This window comes from Sesamum indicum, linkage group LG2 (assembly GCF_026168435.1).
Source record: "Sesamum indicum cultivar Baizhima isolate 11 linkage group LG2, ASM2616843v1, whole genome shotgun sequence".
In the NCBI taxonomy this organism is placed as follows: Eukaryota; Viridiplantae; Streptophyta; class Magnoliopsida; order Lamiales; family Pedaliaceae; genus Sesamum; species Sesamum indicum.
This window is the reverse complement of record NC_142658.1, coordinates 14,358,849-14,380,216: the sequence shown is the minus strand read 5'-3', so window position 1 is coordinate 14,380,216 and position 21,368 is coordinate 14,358,849. Positions and strand designations below refer to the sequence as shown.

The following is a 21,368-nucleotide window of genomic DNA, read 5'->3' as shown; positions in this document are numbered from 1 at the left end:
CTTAATGGCTTCAAGGAAACCGCCCAACCGTTACATCCCCTCGGCCGTTACTTGAAGAGATGTATATATTGGGAGTCTCCTCCTCCCTTTCGGGGATGCGCGATACTGAAATCTGTTTTCCTACATTCACTCCGATATCTCTGTGAGTTCACTGTGTGAGTGTTCTTTGGCCTTCTCGGTAACCTCTCTGGTCTTTGTGACCCGTGTTCAAAGGGTGGTTTTGGTGAGGTGCAACCGTGGGTTGTGAGGGTCTCTTTCGGGTTCTTGGGAACGGTACTCTTTGGTGACCGAGTCCCTCTTTCGGTTTACAGATCTGGCTTAATACCTGAGCCAACTTCAAATAGTGATTTTACATCTTCTTTTGTTGTATATTTCATTCTGTAAATCTTTTATTTTCGGGCTGTAATTTCTAAGGAGTTTTACTCTATATCACTGTAATAGTTGATAGGTTTCTCTGTGAAATCCGAGTACCACTGTGAGGGTTATTCCCTACACTAACTGTGCCAATCTTAATGCATCACATATTAAAATCAAACTGCTGCATTCAATGGAAAGGCAAAAATTAGTCATTTATACATGCAATTGCAAACGAATCATACGTACTTGAGTTGAACTTCCAGTCTGTTGTAAGAAACACAAACTGCTTTTTCACCCTTGATTATTTCACTTGCAGTAAATGCCACACCGCACATAACCCACTCTTATTGCTGAACTGCGATGATTTCCTATTTTATGCTTGCACGTAGACCGCTCTCAATATCGATGACGGTGTCTCTTTTCTTTCATTGGCCTGTGAACCACACTCGTGCAAGTCTTTGTGTTTCGAAGCTAAACGTGAAGTTTTACCCAAAACACCATTCTGCTATAATTAAATAAAGAAATGACAAACACAATTCACTTTCCACATTCTTCATAAAAACCACTAACACCAACTACTTGTACAACATAGATTCTAGGCCCAATCACAAAAAGTTAGTGCTTAGAATTCAATTCTTCAGTCTAAGCCCAGGAACTTTGCAAGCAAAACCTGCGTGCATTAGAAAGGAAGTAAAATAAATGAGAAACATGATTAGTAATTCTAAGAACGGACTTTTTTCGTGTGAGGTCAAGAGGTTTCTCTCTCTAGAAAAAATGCTCCTCCTTCTCTTTAGAGTGTCTTAACTTGGAATCGCTCTTTAACGACTTTCCTTCAAGTTTTCGCAAGGTTTGTTCCGATTAAACTCCTCTCCTTGTATTGCTCTTCGTTTCTACAGAACGTTTTTGGGATTTTGAGGTTGTCTTGCCTCCTGCTAAACCTCTTCCGAAGGTTAGAAACAGAATTTGCCATTTTTTCCCTCTTCAAGCAACTGCATCGTCCTCCTTGCTGTTTGGAGAGAGTTTTGCTGCAAAAAAAAGCTTGTTTCATGGTCGTTTTGCTGCACAACGTTTTCCTCCTACTGCTGGTCGTTTTTCCTCCATCTCTTCCGGCCAAAACCAGCTAACCGGAGGTATGTGAAGGTTTTCTATTTTTGGGCGCAGCAGAAGCTGCCAGCAGCCTGCACAGACTGTACCTTGCCCTGCCTGCTGCACAGACTATTTTTTTTCTCATTTTAGAGCTGCAGCAGCTTGCCACTGCTGCACTTTCCCTCTTTGCAAAAAAATCTGCCATGGAAAAAGAGAAGAAAAATAGGCAACCTGCTGTTTCTGCTACTGCCGGCCAACCAAACTCCTGCAGCCGTTGCCTCCAACAAAACAACCGCTACTGCCGACCGGCCAACAGCCTAGCTCCACCGCTGCAGCCGTAAAGGTTAGCTCGACTGCTTTTTCATGATTTTATTTCTGACTTGGAGGCTTCTCCCTCCTTTGTCACCAAAAATAATGCAGCGAGCACTACCGGCCCCCGGCCGGAGGCAAAACTGTCGGCGAAAGAGGCTACCACTGAAAATGCCGGCCCGAAAAAAAGTCACTTTCGTGGGATTATTCAGCAACAACCACAAACTTACCAACGAAAACAAACTCACAAAATTTGCGGTTGATGATGGCCCCCTCACGTTGGGGTCCGATCACTTGCTAGACGTCTGAGCCAAATTTGGTTTCTGCCTCGTCGGCTACATCACCGGCAAACTCCCAAGACTGGAAGCAATCCAAGCACTTTCTCATTCTTGGGGAACTAGCTTCCAACAGCATGAGAGCGGTTGGCTAATTTTCTGATTTGCACGACAGGAGGATAGGCTACAAATTGTGGCCAGTAGACCCTATTTCGTCTATGGACGCCCCCTACTTTTGAAACACATGTCGGATTGCTTCGAATTCAAAGAGGATGATATCAGTCTTACACCGGTTTGAGCTACCCTCCCATCACTCCCCCTCGAGTGTTGGAATCCGAACGCCCTCGGCAAGATTGGCTCGAGAATTGACACTCTCATTACCATGGACTCCCTAACGGTGAAGATGGAACGAGTATCGTACGCCAGAATTTTGGTAGAGGTTGATACTTCAGAAAAGCTCGTTGAGCAAGTGGAGTTTGTTATGCCCAATGGCATAACCCGAAAGCAGTTGGTTGTGGACGAGTTCACGCAAAAGTTCTGCACTGATTGCCACAGGTTCGGCCACCTGCAGGAGACCTGCCAAGGCACCCACTTACCGGTCGTTCCTGCCGCAGCTGCCCCTGCTGCTGCATTTGTTAAGCCGACAGAAGCGAAGAAGCCAATGCCCGCTGAGTGGACGGTGGTTCAAAGGAGGAATAAGGGTAAAGTTATTTGACACCGCAGCCAAACCGACAGTGGAGGTGCAACAACCGACTTCTCCACCGGCTGGTAAGGCGGACAAGGGATGGCTGAGCATGAAGGCACCGCAGCTGCTCAAACTTAAGGAAAATGATCGGTAGATTCAGCGAGCTCGTCAACTGACCCAAATTCCCTGACGGCCACACAACATACATTGCCGGGGACAAAGAACGCTAAGATTGCAACGAAGGGTAGCAAAACAAAGAACCATGCCGGAGGGGAGTCCCCCCTCAAGCCCCATGAAGATTGGTTTTTGGAACGTGAGGGGCTTGAATCGGCCTCTCAAGCACAATGGGGTAGCCCACCTCATCAAGAATAACCATCTTTGCCTCTTGGGCATTTTAGAGACAAAGCTTGCAGCATCGAACATTCCGAAAATTCTTAGCCGCTCATTTCTAGGATGGTGCAAAACCAACAACTTTGACACCATAGCCGGCAGACGCATCCTTGTGGTTTGGAACCCGGCAGTCATCGACCTTCATTTGGAGGATATCTCGCCCCAAATGATCCACTGCCGTGCCACGAATAAGTCTTCTCAACTCTCCTTTTATATCTCATTTACATATGGCCTTTATTTTGTTGTCAATAGAAGGAGAATGTGGGAGAAGTTTACTGATTTGGGACAAACACTGAGCATGTCGTGGCTCATTATGGGCGATTTCAACTGTATGAAATCTCTCGAAGAGAAGCAGCTTGGAGTGGCCCCAACTTGATATGAACTTAAGGATTTCGTGGACCGCTGCGTAGCTCTCGGATTGCTTGATGCTCCCACAACGGGATCTTATTCACATGGTATTCCAACAGCGAAAGCAACCCCATTTGGTGCAAGCTTGATTAAGTCTTCTACAACAATGAATGGCTCGAGGCCGGCTTGCATTGCGGCGCCCATTTCAACCCACCAGGATGCCTCTCCGACCATTCTCCGGGTATAGTTTTTATCTTTGATCATCCACCCACTAAGACAAAACCATTTCGCTTTTTCAATAAATGGGCAAATCACCCGAAATTCTTGACTACTGTTGAAGAGAGATGGAATTTGAATGTGGAAGGAACGCCCAAATCAGCCTTTGTAGGAGAGTGAAAGCGCTCAAAGGCGCACTAAAAGCATTCAACAAGCAGCACTACAGCCACATCTCCACCAGGGCCAAAGAGGCTGAGCTTGCCCTGCAAGATGCTCAGAATTAGCTTGAATCCAATCCGAGAGATGCTTCGGGACTCTTTGGGAGATCTCAGGAAGAAGGCCATTTTCCTTGTCGAGGTCGAACGACATTTCTTCTACCAGAAAGCCAAAATCCACTACCTTAAAGACGGGGACCGCAAGACCAAATTCTTCCATGACATGGTGAAGAGGAACGTTGCTAGGAACTCCATCACGGCAGTCACTAGAATTGACGGGACTATTATCACTTCTGCTAAGGATATTGCCCAAGAGTTCGTTGATTACTACACATCACTCTTGGGCACCAAGGCTCATACCCTCCCAGTTGATGATGGTGTGTTCGAATGGGGCCCCAATCTCTTCTCTGAGCATACTGTGGACCTTTGCCGGGCAGTTACGCTGTTGGAGGTCAAGAAAGTCATCTTCCATATTAGCTACAACAAAGCTCCCGGCCCAGATGGATATTTCTCATGCTTTTTCAAGAAAGCATGGAACGTTGTGGGTGATCAAGTATGTAGGGCCATCTTGAATCTTTTTAGGAGTGGGCGGATGCTACGGCAACTCAATTACACTATCATTGTCCTTGTGCCCAAATCAGATCACTCCACCTCTGTTGCAGACTACCGTCCGATTTTGTGCTGCAATATCATCTACAAGACCATCACAAAAATCATCTCGGACAGGCTCACGCTCGCATTGGAGCACTTAATTGACCGCTGTCAAACTGCATTTGTTGGAGGCCGCAATATCAGAGACAGCATTTTCTTGGCCCAGGAAATGGTGCGGTAGTACTCGAGGAAACGGATTTCACCTTGATGTACTATCAACGTCGACCTACGCAAGGCATTTGACTCAGTCTCGTGGACGTTTCTCTCTCGAGTACTTCACGGGTATGGTTTTCCCCCACTGTTTATTTCTTGAATTATGGAATGCGTATGCATTTCATCTTTCTCATTAGCTTTGAACGGCTCCCTCCATGGGTTTTTTTTCGGGGAAGAAAGCCTTAAGGCAAGGAGACCCGATGTTGCCGGCCCTCTTCCTTCTAAGTATGGAGTACTTTTCTCGACTGGTCAAGAGGAAACATCCACTTCAGACTTTAACTTTCACTCAAAATGCGATAAGTTGACAATCACACACTTCCTCTTTGCCGAGGATCTCATGCTTTTCTCCCGCGGTGACCTTCCATCTATTTACGTCTTGATGGAATGCCTCCAAGAGTTTAGGGATGCACATGGCCTCACTGTCAATACCTCCAAGTCATGCATATTTACAGCGAGCGTCCGAAATGAGGAGCTTGACGGGATTCTCGCTCGAACAGAGTTTGTGAGAGGTGAGATGCCGATCAGATTCCTTGGCATTCCACTAGCGGCACAGCGACTTTCAGTCACCAACTACTCACCTCTTGTGGATCAAATTGCCAACTACATTTCAAAGTGGACGGCCAAATCCTTACTTTTGCAGGCCGACTGGAACTTATCCGTTCAGTTATTCAGGGGGTGGAGTGCTTTTGGCTCCAAGTTTTCCCACTTCCAGCGGCGGTTATTGAGAAAATTCACCGGCTTTGCAAGAATTTTCTCTGGAATTTTAGGAGGGCACCAGTCGCGTGGGAGGACATTTGCCATCCCAATGAAGAAAGAAGTCTTGGTATTCGGCACATTCAGTCATGGAACGTTGTGCTCCTTGCCCGTGTCTTATGGAACATCCACCGCAAGGCAGAACGTTGTGGGTGCAGTGGGTCAATGGTGTTTACCTTAGAGGTGCTTCGATTTGGGACTGGCAATCGAAGATGGGAGATTCTCCACTCCTTCAATGGCTTACTGAAATTCGTAATAGGGTGGTCACCGCATTTGGGTTACCAGAGGCAGCAATTGAACAAATGACGGGATGGTCTACCATAAAGGGTCTCCTAATGTCGAAGCTTATGAGTATTTTAGGCAGAAACTCGTGAGTCAGCCTTAGAAAGCGTCTATCTGGAAGGCTTTCATCCCACCGAAGTACTCATTCATCTTGTAGATTGGCTTACGCAGCAGATTAGCAACAAGGGACAGACTTGGGTTCCTCCAAGAGGAGGATTTGTTTTCCCTGTGCATCAACGCCAAGGAATCGGCCAAGCACCTTTTCTTTGAGTGTGCGTTCAGCAACTTCGTTTGATCACATATCCGACAATGGCTTGGCATTAGCCGGAGTATGTCCACCCTCCACAGTGCAGTCAAATGGCTCAAGAAGGAGAAAACTGGTTCCTCCATTCAGAACAAAGCGCAACATCTCACTTTGGCATGCACGGTCTACACCCTTTGGAGGCATCGCAATGAAGTCATCTTTGAGGGCTCAACACCCTATCCCGAGAGGCTTATTATTTCAATCAAGATCACATTGTATAGGCTCCTTTTGACACTTTTCCCACATGGTTTGATTGTTACTTAATCTTTAGCGTGGGATTTCCTGTATCTTTCTAGGTATGCCCGGAGTACACTGTAAATATTCTTGAATGAATGAAAACTAACATTTCACCCAAAGAAAAGAATGGACTTCTTTCCTTTGCATAGAAAATAAAAATGCATTCTCAGTAAATAATAAAATCAAAGAATAATGAGAAGCCACTTTACTATAATGAATAAAGACAATGAATACCATATTTGATTTCTCAAATAATTACTTATCCAATAAGAAAAGAATAAAAATAGGCTACAAATCCAATTATTAATATGGGAAAAGAAAATAAGGGTTGAAAGCAGACATCCCCTAAAGTATTAGCTCATTTGCATATATGTTCAGGAGTTGATTGATGATCAACTTTGATTCATCGTAGACTTCTATTTCTATGATCCCTATCTCCAAAGCCATTTGAAGACCGAGGATCAGGGCTTGATACTCAATGACATTGTTAGAGCATAGCTCACTCAGAACAATGGAGTAGGTCAATACTTATTTTTCTGGTAAAATGAAGACGACTCCTACCCCTGCACCATTGGATCGTACTGCCTCGTCAAAAAATATTATCCATGCCAGGAGGATTTCAACAGAAAAGACGTCTTTGTCTAGAAATTCATCAGATATCCACCATTCAGGGGGCATAGGGTGGTCAGTTAGAAAGTTGGCAAGAGTTTGTCCTGTGACGCCTTTTTAGGGCACAAATTTTATCTCATATTGATTGAATATGATGGACCACTTTTCCATTCTTGCGGAGAGCACGGGTCTCAACATCAAAAACTTGATCGAGTCAGCACGAGAGATAAGCCTTATGGAGTACGTTCGAAGTAATGCCTCAATTTCTTGATGGCATAAAATAATGTTAAGCAGACTTTCTCAACGGGTGAGTGCTTCAACTCATTTTCAGTTAAAGTCCTACTCAGGTAGTACAGTTTTCTCTTTCCCTTCTTCGTCCTGTTGTTCCATGAGTGCTCTTAGGAATTGTTCTTGTGCTGCTCTGTATAGTATGAGCGGTTTCTCAGGTGTTGGAGCTCCTAAAACTGGCAAATTTAGCATAATTTTTTGTGCTCTCAAAAGCGTTTTGAAATCCTTCATCCTACTAGAAAGAGGCATCTTTCTTCATGAGGTGGTTGAAGCGTTGGCATCTTCTAGCGAGGTTTGATATGAATCTTCTTATGAATGCGAGATTGTCTTGTAAAATTTGCAACTCCTTTAAGTTATTTGGAGGTGGCCTTTTTTGAAAGGCGCTTATTTTTGCAGGATCGACTTTAGTACCGTGCTGGCGAACGATGAAGCCAAGAAGTTTTCCAGACAAGACATCTAAGGCACACTTGAGAGGGTTCATCTTTAGGTTATACTTCCTCAAGCGGTCAAATACTACTTGGAGGTCTGACAAGTATTCTCTCTTCTTGATTTTGACGACAAGATCATCTACGTAGCATTTCACCTTCTTATGTAGCATATCATCTAAGATGTTCTGCCTAACAGGTTGGGGCTAGCCCCTGCGTTCTTTAATTCGAAGGCCATTACCTTGTAGCAATAGATTCCTTTAGGGGTGTGAAAGGTCGTGCATTCTTTGTCTTTAGGTGATATTCTAATTTGGTTGTAACCGAAGGAGCCATCCATGAAAGACAATGCTTCATGTTCAGTAACCGCGTCAACCATGAATTCGAAGATAGGCGAAGAAAAGTCATCTTTTGAACATGCTTTGTTTAAGTTTGGAAAATCAACACAAATGCAAATTTGACCATTCTTGCTCTTGAGAGGCATGATGTTAGAAATCAACATCGAATATTTGATTTCTCTAATGAATCCAACATCGATAAGCTTATTTACTTCTGTCTCAATGTGAGGGACGAGGTCCAGTTGAAGAACCCTTTGCGACTACTTTATAAGGCGCACTCTAAGTTTTATGCCAAGGTGATGAATAGACTTTTGGGTCTAAACTTGGCATCCCTTGTATGTATATTTGAAGACGTCCTTATACTTACTAAAATCTTAAAGTATTTCTTTTCTTCTTCTGGGCTTAGGAGTGCACGAACAAATATAGGGCGTGGGTCATCTATTTTACCAAGATTCAATTCCTTAAGTTCATCAACAGTTGCTTGTGGGGGAGCGTTTTGGATTCATTTTCAGAAACGTTCGAGTCAAACCTTCATCAATACTGACATGGTTGGAGCCAGCGATGATTTCTGTCGCATATTCATTTGAATAGTCATTTGAATCGTGTGGCCTTCTAGCAATATGTTGCTTCACCTTAATTGCTCTTCCTGAAAAGGTGATCAGAAGTGAAGTCTTGCCCCCTTGCGGTTGAGACAGATGGAGTATTTCACCTAAATCACTTTCTTTAGACTCATTTGTCTTGTCGCAGCGACCTTTTTTCTTAATCTGTTGCGCATGATTGTCTCTAAGGCAGTCGAACACGGACCCCCATTAGCGTCGTCAACTGTTGTTGGATGAATCTTCGCTTGCCTGGCCTAGTCGTTCAAAAACATAAGCGCGAGCAGTAGGAGTATCGAGTAGGTTGAATACAAAGATGCGGTTATTATTTGACCTTTGATTTTTGTCACTCTTCCCATTCTCCGGTCAATCAATAGTCAATCCTTCATTTTATAGTAACAAATGGTTCCAAATTTCCCTTTCATTTCCTACGTGGGATAGGAGGCAAATGAGCCATTTTCTCACAAATCTCCACCTTGGTGGATTCCTCTCGAACTGCCTTGATACGTAGTGTCACCAAGAAATTGGCTATTGAAAAATAAATAACACAAGATATAACGAGGTTCGGCCCAAGAAATGCCTATGTCCTCGTACACTAGCCAAATATATTTCACTAGAAGAAATATTACAAAGAGAGAAGAAAACAAATTGCAAATACAAAGAATATGCAATTGTTGTGGAATGTTCCAAACTAATAGCCAAATCGTCATTTTATAGTAACAAAAGTGCTTCTCCTGAATTGCTCTTCCTAAAGAGATAATCAGAAGTGAAGTGTTGCCCCCTTGGGGTTGAGACAAATGGAGTATTTCACATAAATCACTTTTCTTAGACTCATTTATCTGGTCGTAGCGACCTTTTTTCTTAATTTGTTGTGCATGACTGTCTCTAAGGCGGTCGAACACGGAACCCCGTTAGCATCGTCTTCTATTGTTAAAAGAATATTCGCTTGCCTGGCCTAATCGTTCAAAAACATAAGCGCGAGCAGTAGGAGTACCGAGTAGGTTGAATACAAAGATGCAGTTATTATTTGGCCTTTGGCTTTTGTCACTCTTCCCATTCTCTGGTCAATCAATAGCCAAGCCTTTATTTTATAGTAACAAATGGTTCCAAAATTCCCTTTCATTTCCTATGTGGGATAGGAGGCAAATGAGCCATTTTCTCACAAATCTCCACCTTGGTGGATTCCTCTCGAACTGTCTTGATACGTAGTATTACCAAGAAATTGGCTATTGAAAAATAAATAACACAAGATATAACGAGGTTCGGCCCAAAAAATTCCTATGTCCTCATACACTAGCCAAATATATTTCACTGGAAGAAATATTACAAAAAGAGAAGAAAACAAATTGCAAATACAAAGAATATGCAATTGTTGTGGGATGTTCCAAGCTAATAGTCAAACCGCCATTTTATAGTAACAAATGCTTCCAAATTTCCCTTTCATTTCCTACGTCGGATAGGCAAACGAGTCATTTTCTCACAAATCCCCACTTTGGCGAATTTCCTCTTGAATAGTCTTGGAAGTGTGACCAGGAAAATGGCAATTAAAAAACAAATAATACCATATATATAATAAGGTTTGACCCAAAAAATGCCAAACACCTCAAATACTGCCGAAATATATTTTACTAGAAGAAATCTTACAAGAGATAAGAAAATAAATTACAAATTAGAGAATATGCAATTGCTGTGGAATGTTCTAAACCAATAGCCCAACCCTCACTTTATGGTAACAAATACTTTCAAATTTCTCTTTTATTTTCTATGTGATAGGAGGTAAAAGAGCCATTTTCTCATATCCTGAGGTTGTAAGTGGAGCTGGAATATAAGCCATGAACTTAATTGGGTTAGAGAGAATGTGTTTATCCATCAATAACATTTTAGGTCCATTTTAAAATTTTCCAATTAACAATTCAAACCTTCGTATCAAATGCTATTATCATTTGGATCCCTTGAGAACACCCCAATAATTTAAAACTTAATATTTCATTGTAGAAATCTTCAATTCAAAATCCATTGAGAATATGTGTAAATGTATATTTTATTGTAGAAATCTTCAATTCAAAATTCATTAATAACGTGTGTAAGTATATGCAAACGAATGCTGTTATCATTTAGATAAATTACCGACTCTTTGAGATTTATTATGTTTATAAATATCTTTTTATTATTTAAAGAAAAGGCCAAAAATTATTGTATTTATAAATATTTTTTATCAATTAAAAAATTGTAAATACTCTCATAATATTAATAAATTTCTAAACAATACCTCCTCAAATAAACAATCATGAACAAATATTTATTAAATAATTTTTACTTCTAAACAAATATTTATAATTTTTGAAATAATAGATTTATGAAAAAAGAGAGCCCATTGTGATTTATTCAAAAAAAAATTTAAAAATTAACGAAATCAATTTGATCATGGCAAGAAAATAAAAGACTAAAATTAACATGATGCATATACATAAAGGACTATAATACATAATTTCCTAAATACTTCTATTAATAATACTTAATAGATAACTTTCTTAATACTTTCTATTAATAATACTTAACTATGTCTTAATCCCATACTTATCTACAAGAACATAACTAAATTTAAGATTAAAGGGGATGATCATGATGAGGAGCATATATATTAGCTTATGGGTGGGGTTGCACACAGCCAACTAATCCCTAAGCATAGCACTCCAGCGGAAAACCCTGGGGAAAGCGATCGGCGTCATTGCAATAGTTGTAGATCATGTAATTCCGCTGCACCCATTTGAGCTTCTCTTCACTTAGGATGTCCAATTTCTGTGATTCCCAGGGGGTGGTGTCTGCCAGTGAGGAGGTGCAATAGGCTGCTCCCGGTGCATCGGAGACGACACAAGCATCAGCGTTGAAGTTTCTGTATGAAGCGACGAAGGGAGCCTGAGTCCAGTCAGTCTTGATCAGGCCACCTCTTGTGGCCCACTGATCTGCGTTCCAGATGCTGGAGTAGAGCTTCATGGGCTGGGTTTTGGGGAATGGGACTCCCAATTTCTCCAGGTTCTTGAACTCTCTCAGGGGTGTGTTGTCAACTGAGAACCTATGCACCGGAGGGGGGGGGTTGTGTTTATGACACTGAAATACTTTGCAATTATTTGGAATTAATGGTTAGAACTGCACGCTCGACACGTGTGCATATATATATATATATGGCGTCGTAACATGTTTAAAATATATTATAAATAAAAATAAAATATATAAAATAACACATAAAATTTAAAAAAATCAACTTTGAAATATCGATACAGCAAAAATGTTGATGCAATAGTATCAACAACTGTTTTATATTATTATAAATTATAAATATATATAATATTTTTTATTAAATTTATATTTTTGTCAGAACTTAATTGAATAAAATAAATAGATGAAGAAAAATGGATTAAAAGAAATTCCAAATATGAAGACAAATCTCGATGTATGGGATAATGAATATTGAACATGGCGAGTGCAGAAACAAATAAATAAATTAATTTTAAAAATTAAAATAATAAACCAAAAAATATAAGATATCAATCACCATCTTCGGTTATAGGTAATAATTTCAAGAAATAGTTAAATGACTGGTCTTTTTTTTAATTCACGTGGATATCATTAGTATTAACATATATTAAAATAAATGAAAACTGGACACAAATATATATATATATATATATCCAATTTATGAGACTTGAATAATATACTAAGAATTTTAAATATTAAAATTTTTGGATCAAATAAAAATATTCTAAAAATGAACAAAAATTGTTAAACAAATAAGAATACACCATTTGTGAGACTCGAGTTCACATTTTTTTTTTTTTGTAATATTTTAAACATACGACTTAAATAAAATGTTCTGTTATAAGAATTTTCAAAATGAAATTTAAGAATTGAAGGATGACTTACACGATAGTTTGAGGATTCCAAAGAACAGAATAGGTATGAAAATCAGCGGTAGGATCAAACCACAAATGAAACTGCTGCTCTCTCTCTCCTTTCCCTTGAGCATACACATTTGTATGAACAGTGTACGGCTCCCCACTCAGGTTCCCCAAGAACTCAAAGTCTATCTCGTCGTGATTCAACCCTCCAGACGACAACTGCACCACAAGAATTCAAACCAATCAAATCCCCACACAATTATTACACCACTCATTCACAGTTTTGTAATAAAAACAGACATAGAAAGCAGTGACAGTTCCAGCTGAGTTTCCGGGCACAAGCTTCAGCTGCATATCGATCTTCCCGAACAAGAACTCTTTCTTGGACTGAAATCCCGACCCGGAGTAGTTGTCGAGAGAGAGCGTGAGGAGCTCCCCGTTTTCCAGGATTTTACCGCGGCCTTCGCCCCATGTGATGTCGAAATCTTGGAAATGGTTACTGCCGGAAACCGCTGTCGATGAGGTGACTAGGAATATTGTGGTAAAGAGTAAAAGTAGAGAGTTTCTGGAGCAAGGAAAGAAACCCATTTTTTCTGTTTGCAGCTGGTTTTGTGTTTGATTCTTCTTGTTAATGTGAGTGAATGATCCGACATGATTGTCTGATATATATATAGGAGTTGAGAATGCATGTCGACACAGAAGATGTGGGGTTTTAGTTTTGTAAGAAGATGACATCTGGAAGTTGGAGTAATTTGGAGCAGCAGAGTTGTGAACAGCTAGCTCTGGAATTAGATAAACATAAACCCGTATACTTGAACCGATGTGTCATGCGGCTCGATCGATACAATAATACTTATTGTTCTGATATTTCAATTTTATGATTCTATCTTAAAAAGTATTTCATAAACAGAAAAAGTTTCGGGTCTACATACAAAATCTAAATAAAGAATTTGAGCGACTTATAAATTACAAAACTCCTAAAAACACTTACAAAACATCGATCGTATCACAAGCTGCATTTGTATGATTTCCTGTGATCACCATTGATTATCTAGGTAAAAAGCTTGAGAATGAGAAGTGAGGTGTTAGCAGATGGAGGATGAGAGAGTAAAGAGAGGGGCGGGGAGGCGTACGTAGGTGTCTTGAAATTTGGAAATACTGTAAGATTCTGCCGACTAAATTAATGGATTCCACGAATTGGACCATCCCTTTAATCCTAAGCCTCTTTGGTGTGTCAGGAGGCACCACTATGCTACTCATTCATGTGACCTGCTTTGGACATGCTCCTCGCTTCAGACAATATGCCCAAATCGTGTTATGTCTGAATATTGTGGATATAACTAGCATATAGCTACTACATATTTAAAGAGGTCTAATGCGTGATTGGATCTTCTGTTCTAACTTTTAATTTATTTAAGGTTATCTATATTTATATTTCTTTTAAAAATATAAAATTATATTTTTTCTTAAAAAAAGTTTTAAAATTATACTTAAACTTATTTAAAAATTTTCCATTACATTTGATCTCTTTGCGTTAGGGTTTGAACGGAAATATTGGTGTCAGTAAAAACAATTATATAAGTTTTTAGTTTTATCCCTCATTTATACTTATAAACGGATAAATGTGATATTTATATATATGGAGTGAAATTAATATCGTTACACTCTTTCTTTTATAAAAATAAAATTATTACATGTGAATGTTAAATGAAGTATAAAATTAAAAATTTATATAATATTTTTTAAGGACGTCGACATTTTTTATTCAGATTCTAACGGAATAGGGTTAGGTGTAAACTGTAAATTTTCGAAGCGATATAAGTATAACTCATATTTTCAAATGAAGTCTAAGTGTAACTAATTATTTTTTTATTTAATATATACATTATGTATTTATAATATTTTTAAATAAAATAAATAATGTATTTTTTATACACACAACGTATATGGATGAAATACAAATCTAAGTAAGATTAAGGATTGTTTTGCCTTTAAAGTCGAATTTAGTCATCATGTCTTCATTTAGTTACTAAATTAAGGTTTTTTCGTATTTCGACAAACTCTGTTTATCATTGACATCTTCTGCTGAAGATCTGATTGTGCTTTTTATTTTTATTTTTTTATGAAACGATCATTATATAATTAAATTATTATTTTAATAAATTAAGTAATTGCATCGAATCGATCAATATACATTAACATATAAATTGACCAAATTGGTCAATACATTAATATAATAAAAAATAATAAAATAAATTATTTTGATTAATATAAAGTGAGACGGATATTTATAATGAATTCAAATTTGTTAGCAAGAATTTAATTTTAATCATTTTCTTAAGACATAATTGGTCCACCTAAACGTACTTAGAAGTGTCCTAACAATCGAATTTATACAATTCTTTGTTTCTTATCATTTATGATTTTCATTTATTTAATAAACGGAGGCTCTAACAGTTTGCATCTTCCATAATCGAATTTGATAAATTCAACGCAACCGATTTAAGATTAAAGTTGTTTTTTTAAGCGAAAGTGATTGAATTATTATTTATGGAATAAATTGATAATAATTATCAATATCAAATATTTATATTTAACAATAATGATAATTATAATAATTATATATACACTAATAATTAATATCAAATACGTACTAATAAAGCACCCTATTATACAGTAGAATAACATCTCCATATATGATGCAGGTCGCCACAATTTGGGGTAGGGTCGCTGATTCTGGTATCCTTAGATTGGGTCGCTGAATTTCTTTTTGAGCTTTCTACGAGTGGATCCTGAGAATAGAACACACGTTAGATTTGCTGGGTAACCCCCAGCTAAGGTTCTCTAATGTTTCAGTTAGAAAATGGGGTCAAAAGTGATTAGTGGAGAGTGAGTAAGATAAAAAAACGTGATAGATGCACTTGAGTAAATATTTGTAAATGCTGGTATTTATAGTGTACGGTACCACAGGGTAAGGTGTCACATGGCATCATACGAGCATCTTGGTGTCAGGTGATCCGACGGCTACCAAAGCGGGCGGGTCCATTGGTCTGGGTCAGTCGGGTCGCCTTCATGCGCGAATCCTGTCCTTTGCTGCAAATTCCTTTAAAAAACAAGGGCATTTTGGTCTTTTGGAAATTACCCTCATCAATATATTTTATGAAATTGAAACCTATAACCTTAAATTATGGGTCTCAATTTCACGAAAACACTTAAAACTACTATTTCTTATATATATATATATATATATATATATATACTAGCATGCATATGAATGCAATGATATATCGGATAAATTAATAAAAAGAATACACCGTTTGTGATGTGTAATAATAATACGTTAAAAGAGGCAACAAAGCGGCAGGAACTGCCGAAAACGTGAACGTGCTCGAAGCTTCAACCTCAATACTACAGTGATGAATGAATCTGCGTGGCTAAATTACAGTGACTTTTTTACGAAATTAGAAAATGTATAAATATTTATTGATATTTGATGAATTACGTAATTGTGGATAGAGGTATAAAGTTGTCAACTATATCATTGTTTTATATTTTATTTTTTAAAAAAATCAAAAATTATAAAAAAATTCAAATGAGTGGTTAGAAAAATTTGAAATATTGTAAAAAGAATTATCCACTTTATTCATAAAAGCCTTTTAAAAAATAAGTTAAGTTATAATTTTGTAGTCCACAAGAACTATTTGATCAGTTCGTCAGAAAAAATGAAGGAAAATCTAACAAACACTAACAGATATATCAGAGTTAATTGTTAAACGATCGTTTAATATTAATAAGTTTTCAAATAATACAGGGATATTTATAAGAGATAATTACACTCCCCTCCCCCGAGATTTAATGCAATTACACGTAGACCCCCTATGATTTGGACATTACATCTAGCACCCCTGAGGTTTGCTTCCGTCTAACAAATAAGTTCCTCCGTTAGTCAAAATACACTGAATTTGCTGATATTGACAAAAAAATTGAATGACAATTGCTATTTTACCATCAATTGACTCATTATTGACTTATAGCAGGTTTAAACAACTTTTTTCTAACTAAACCACCCTTATAACGGTGAAGATATATTTCCTCACATTCATTAACGCGTGAAGACATATGAGGGTAAGTTGGTCATAAAAAGATTTATTTGATCTGCAATAAATCAATAATAAGTCAATTAGCGGTAAATATATATTTTTTTCATTTTTTTATGTTAATAAGAGTAAGTTCAATAAATTTTGACTTACAGATTGACTTACTTGTTAGACGGAAGTAAGCCTCAGAGATGCTAAACGTAATTTTGTGAATTATGTATAATTATATTAAATTTTAAAAGAGAGAAATATAATTATTTTTATTTATAATTATATCAAATCTTAGAGTGCTGGTTGTAATTTACCCCATTTACATCACATGCAAACTTGGGATGTGTGTTTGCAAGCCAGTTTCGGCTTCGTTTGGAATGAAGCCCGAGCATGAGCTTCGTCAGATCAGCCCATTAACATTTCAACAAACGACGTCGTATGGTTTGTACTGGGCTTTGACGAACTTTAAATGTGCTATAGGTAACTTTATTCAAACTTTTGGGTTGTAAATCGACAAACAGGCCCAATTAACGGATGTTCGGTTAAGTTTTTTTAAAATATCTCATAAGCGCTTACATTTTATAAGATGTTTTACGAGCGTTGGATTTTAATTTAAAAATAAATTTTTAATTTTTTTAGATAAAATAAGATGTTAAAATTGATAAAATATGAAAAAATTATTTTCACATTTTATAAGATGTTAAGGTATTTGACATGATAAGATTTTTTTTATTGACAAAATGATAAAAAAAAGGAATGATCTCATTAGAATTAAATAATTTTTATTTTTTAATATATTTTGTATGTATGTATTTTTAAAATAATTTTATAATTTGTACATATTAATTTAATTTGAAATAAAAATTTAATAGATAATCTTTTTACAAAAATAAACAAAAGAATGAGTTATTACCTAATTAACGTTTGAATAAAAGTAATTTATTTGTATTTTTATGCTAGTCGAATACTAACATAAATATATAATTAATATTTTTTTTAAAGCAATGACTGTTTCTACTCGTACAATGGATATTGTCTTAAATTTATACTTTGTTCAGTAAATATGATATTAATAGTCATCTTATTTTTATTTAATTATAATTATTTATTATTAATTAAATAATAAAGTATTTTCTCTTTTCCGAATGGAAGAGAAATTAAATAGCAATATAAAATTCTTTAAAATTCTAGAGAGAGAATGTATTTGTGTCTGTGTGGGAGAGAGAGAGTATGATGAGAATATTTTTATCTGATGATATATTAATTTTATAGAGCTTATGAGATGTTATAAAAAATTTAGAAAAGTTTATTTTTTAAAAAAAATTTATAAGATCCATAACATATTATTTTGAGATCTTATAAATTTTTTCTAAAAAAACAATTTGTAGAAATAATTTTTTGTTAGCTCATCAACTGTCAATCATGTTATGAGATATTTTGAAAAACTTATAAATTTAGCCAAATACCTTGTTGTGATAATTAGTCATATACTATGTACAACATACATTCCACTTCTATATCATTTGTCCTCCACTCAATTATGTGAAACTTAATTTACATAATTTCAGAAAAATTAATAATGCTGTCTGTCACTGTTGAAAATCTTAAATATTATTTTTTTGTATTTCAAAATATATTTTAAATAAAAGAATAAATTGCAATGGACATTTTTAAAATTTATTATAATTATAAGTACTACATTATTATTTAAAAAATTAAAAAAAAAATCTCTAATATATCTGATGCGTGCAATTTTGGCACGGGTCCAAAGGTCTTGGATCTTGATGTTAGATTTGGACTAATTGAGTGAAAGCTCTTGAGAAAGAGGACCTAGAAAATAAAATATCAGCACTCTGATTCTTAAATTAGTTTCGAATTTAAGAATAGATAAATATTAAAACAAATTATGACGAGAAATTATGATAAAAGTGAGAATTCCGTATGTAAGAGCACGACATCGGAGGAGCAGAGTATCAACAAGAGAAGTTCTCGAATGTAGAAGAGGTTGTCTGTTGAGGGATGCCTTCCCTATTTATAGAGGGGAGTCCCTTAGTGCCAGGAGTTTTGATGAGGAGGATCCGCATGCCTAGCAATGAAGAGGTGATAAGGTTACACTTTATCTGTTCCTTAAGCAACAAGTTTCCAAATGAAGTGTGACTTCTGTTTAGTGAAGATTCCTACCTCATGAGGAGTCTGACCTCTAGATGACACCATCCTCTCTTGGGTTTGGACTTGAAGAAGGACAACAGACCTTCGAGCTGCGCCTTCTACTTAGGTCGAGCTCATAAGTTCATTCATGTACAACTTTCGAGGCAGGGGAGCCCCTCCTTGGGCTGTGCTTGGTAAATCTCTCTCTTGGGCTGGTCTTGAGGAAGCGGGTCCCCTTTTTGGGCTAGACGCAACAATTTTGAGCTGCCTCTTTCCTGGGTTTGTGTGCCTGACTTGGGCCCAACATTTTTTTTTAGGCTATGTCCATCAATGTCATCTAACAAATATCCCTCGTGACAGTCCGTTGGAAGGAAGTATTTGTTAAACATTCGTTAACTCTGAATAAATATTTATAATTTTTTAAATAAAAAAAAATATTTATAATTATAACAAATTTACATAATTAGAGGATATTTCTAATATACTCTTAACAAAACCACATAATATTAGAATCATTCAGAGTAGGAGGTCAAAGTGTAATCCTTTCACTTTTATGCTTCACTGCAACAATGCAAAATTGAATCATCTTTCACTACAAAATAACAATAATCCTCATTCAAGCATCATTCATTAATCTCCGACAACAAAACAAACAAAAACCAACTACATCATATCAACATAATCAATAGAACAAACATACATATGATCTGTTATTTGTGTACTGTCTTCTAGTTCTTGTTGGTGGTGTTATTGACAGTACATTCGGGAGGAAGCCCCTGAGGGTAGCGCTTTGCATCAGCACAGTAGTTATAAACCATGTAATTTTCTTGCACCCATTTCAACCTGGATGCACTGGCTGCATCAAGTTCCTCCGACAACCATGGTTTCGTCGACGAACTATTATTCGCACTGCAAGAAGATTTCGTCGATTTCCAGACACAGGCATTGGCCCTGAAGTTCCTCAACGAGACTGTGAATGGAGCCTGGCTCCAGTCTGTCTTCACAAGCCCACCTCTCGTGGCCCAATCATCTGCATTCCAGAGACTTGAGTAAACTCTCATTGCCTGATTTTTGGGGAAGGGAATGCCACGGGATTCCAGATTCTTGAATACTCTGATTGGCGTCCCGTCCACGTAGAAACTGTGAACAGATCAAGCGGGTTAATGTTATACAGGAATTTTGATGAATTTACGACAAAGTGACTGTGTCTGCAGGGAGCTTACATGATGGTCTGAGGATTCCAGAGAATGGAGTATGTGTGGAAATCAGCGGTGGGATCGAACCATAAGTAGAACTGCTGCTCCCTGTCTCCCTTGCCTTGTGTGTAAACGTTTGTGTGGACAAGGTAGGGATCCCCGCTTAGGTTGCCCAAGAATTCGAAATCTATCTCGTCGTGCATTGGACCTTGTGAAGATAACTGCACCGTGATTGTGAGCGTTCAATTTAGGAGAACGACATGGAATATATAGGTTTGTTTTACAAGCTCTACGCAGCACGTGGTCTCGAAAAAAAGTACTTACATAAATTAGATAATGCAGTATCCAACCAATTACGTGACAAATATTATATGCAGTAGTTATTGATGATTATTAATATTTTTATACTGCAGACACAAATAGATGTTATCGTCCATAAACGATATGGTAATAACAATAAATTTTGTATTTTACCAAAGATACAAATATAAAATTCAAATAATTTGTGTATTTTTAAAGGGACTTACGTAGTACGCAGTAACAGTGCCGGCAGAGTTTCCAGGAACAAGCTTGAGCTGAAAATCGATCTTCCCGAATAAATACTCATGCTTGGACTGAATGCCGGAGCCAGAGGCCTTATCCAGGGAAAGCGTCAGCAGTTTGCCATTGTCGAGTAATTTGGCGCGGCCATCACCCCATGTAATATCAAAATCTTGGTTGAGGTTTCCAGCAAAAGAAAGAGTGCAAGAACCTAAGAGGAGAAGAAGTATGAAGAATTCTACAACTAATTTAGCATTTGAGATTGTTGTACAAAAGCAAGAAGCCATACTTTGAGTTATTACAAGAATTCAGGCCCAGAGTTTGATGTAATGAAAGAGAACCAATTCAATGGGAGCAGCTCTTTGACTTAAAGGATTGCTTTTTCGTTTGGTTTGAGGAGAATGTTGGTGACATGGACGTGTATTTATAGGGGCCGGGGAGGTTGCAAAGTACAAACGGGAAATTTTAATGCGATTGAGTTTGGTCATATCGAAATTATAATATAATATATTTATTATGTAATTGATTTGATTAATCTAATTTAGATAAAAAAAAATAGAAAATAAAAAAAAAAGACTAAGAACCGTGGGAGGGCCATAGAAGCTTCATTGAAGGTTGAAGTTGGTGAGGTTGTGAGTTACAGCTAGACAAACTTTTTATTTGTTTTATTTTTAATAAATTGATACATAAATTGTTGCATTAATATGAATAATTAATAAGCATAACAATCAGTAATTAATTTTAATTAGTATTAATTAGTAATTAACAACTATAAGTATATATACAAAGATCCATATTTTGATAGACTCGGATTTAAATTTTTGGAGTTTCAACTTCGTTATCTTCGAAATTTCATTTCGGGTCTTTTTAAAAATTTGGGATATCAATTTATTATTTATTGTTTTTGTGAATAGAATTACAATTTT

At 37.1% G+C, this 21,368-nt stretch overlaps 4 protein-coding genes across 4 annotated transcripts; 2 read left to right on the top strand and 2 right to left on the bottom strand.

Moving 5' to 3' along the window:
- Positions 1-2,974: 2,974 nt before the first annotated feature.
- On the top strand, positions 2,975-4,713 carry LOC105155892 (uncharacterized). The gene is made up of 3 exons (XM_011071876.2): positions 2,975-3,431; positions 3,513-3,691; positions 3,871-4,713. The coding sequence occupies exons 1-3, from the start codon at positions 2,975-2,977 to the stop codon at positions 4,711-4,713; spliced, it is 1,479 nt and encodes a 492-aa protein (XP_011070178.2).
- A 135-nt stretch (positions 4,714-4,848) lies between these two features.
- Positions 4,849-5,872, top strand: LOC148789206 (uncharacterized). The gene is made up of 2 exons (XM_088877915.1): positions 4,849-5,568; positions 5,657-5,872. Exons 1-2 carry the CDS (start codon positions 4,849-4,851, stop codon positions 5,870-5,872), a joined length of 936 nt encoding a protein of 311 aa, XP_088734041.1.
- A 5,279-nt stretch (positions 5,873-11,151) lies between these two features.
- Positions 11,152-13,132, bottom strand: LOC105155677 (putative xyloglucan endotransglucosylase/hydrolase protein 25). The gene is made up of 3 exons (XM_011071597.3): positions 12,771-13,132; positions 12,496-12,689; positions 11,152-11,647 (listed from the first exon to the last, which is right to left on the bottom strand). Exons 1-3 carry the CDS (start codon positions 13,056-13,058, stop codon positions 11,254-11,256), a joined length of 876 nt encoding a protein of 291 aa, XP_011069899.1. The 5' UTR covers positions 13,059-13,132; the 3' UTR covers positions 11,152-11,253.
- A 6,096-nt stretch (positions 13,133-19,228) lies between these two features.
- Positions 19,229-20,846, bottom strand: LOC105155891 (xyloglucan endotransglucosylase protein 7). The gene is made up of 3 exons (XM_011071875.3): positions 20,430-20,846; positions 19,930-20,123; positions 19,229-19,846 (listed from the first exon to the last, which is right to left on the bottom strand). The coding sequence occupies exons 1-3, from the start codon at positions 20,727-20,729 to the stop codon at positions 19,435-19,437; spliced, it is 906 nt and encodes a 301-aa protein (XP_011070177.1). The 5' UTR covers positions 20,730-20,846; the 3' UTR covers positions 19,229-19,434.
- Between the last annotated feature and the right edge of the window lie 522 nt (positions 20,847-21,368).

What these genes read in the sequence shown, in the direction of transcription:
- LOC105155891 (XM_011071875.3), bottom strand. Translation starts at nt 20,729, where the DNA reads ATGGCTTCTTGCTTTTGTACAACAATCTCAAATGCTAAATTAGTTGTA. An exon ending in GCACTGTTACTGCGTACTAC is followed by an intron (nt 20,124 to 20,429) that starts GTAAGTCCCTTT and finishes ATCACGGTGCAG; the next exon opens with TTATCTTCACAAGGTCCAAT. An exon ending in TGGAATCCTCAGACCATCAT is followed by an intron (nt 19,847 to 19,929) that starts GTAAGCTCCCTG and finishes ATCTGTTCACAG; the next exon opens with TTTCTACGTGGACGGGACGC.
- LOC148789206 (XM_088877915.1), top strand. Translation starts at nt 4,849, where the DNA reads ATGGAATGCGTATGCATTTCATCTTTCTCATTAGCTTTGAACGGCTCC. An exon ending in CAATGAAGAAAGAAGTCTTG is followed by an intron (nt 5,569 to 5,656) that starts GTATTCGGCACA and finishes TTGTGGGTGCAG; the next exon opens with TGGGTCAATGGTGTTTACCT.
- LOC105155677 (XM_011071597.3), bottom strand. Translation starts at nt 13,058, where the DNA reads ATGGGTTTCTTTCCTTGCTCCAGAAACTCTCTACTTTTACTCTTTACC. An exon ending in GAACTGTCACTGCTTTCTAT is followed by an intron (nt 12,690 to 12,770) that starts GTCTGTTTTTAT and finishes CTTGTGGTGCAG; the next exon opens with TTGTCGTCTGGAGGGTTGAA. An exon ending in TGGAATCCTCAAACTATCGT is followed by an intron (nt 11,648 to 12,495) that starts GTAAGTCATCCT and finishes TCCGGTGCATAG; the next exon opens with GTTCTCAGTTGACAACACAC.
- LOC105155892 (XM_011071876.2), top strand. Translation starts at nt 2,975, where the DNA reads ATGCCGGAGGGGAGTCCCCCCTCAAGCCCCATGAAGATTGGTTTTTGG. An exon ending in CATTATGGGCGATTTCAACT is followed by an intron (nt 3,432 to 3,512) that starts GTATGAAATCTC and finishes ACCGCTGCGTAG; the next exon opens with CTCTCGGATTGCTTGATGCT. An exon ending in CCTCTCCGACCATTCTCCGG is followed by an intron (nt 3,692 to 3,870) that starts GTATAGTTTTTA and finishes GCGCACTAAAAG; the next exon opens with CATTCAACAAGCAGCACTAC.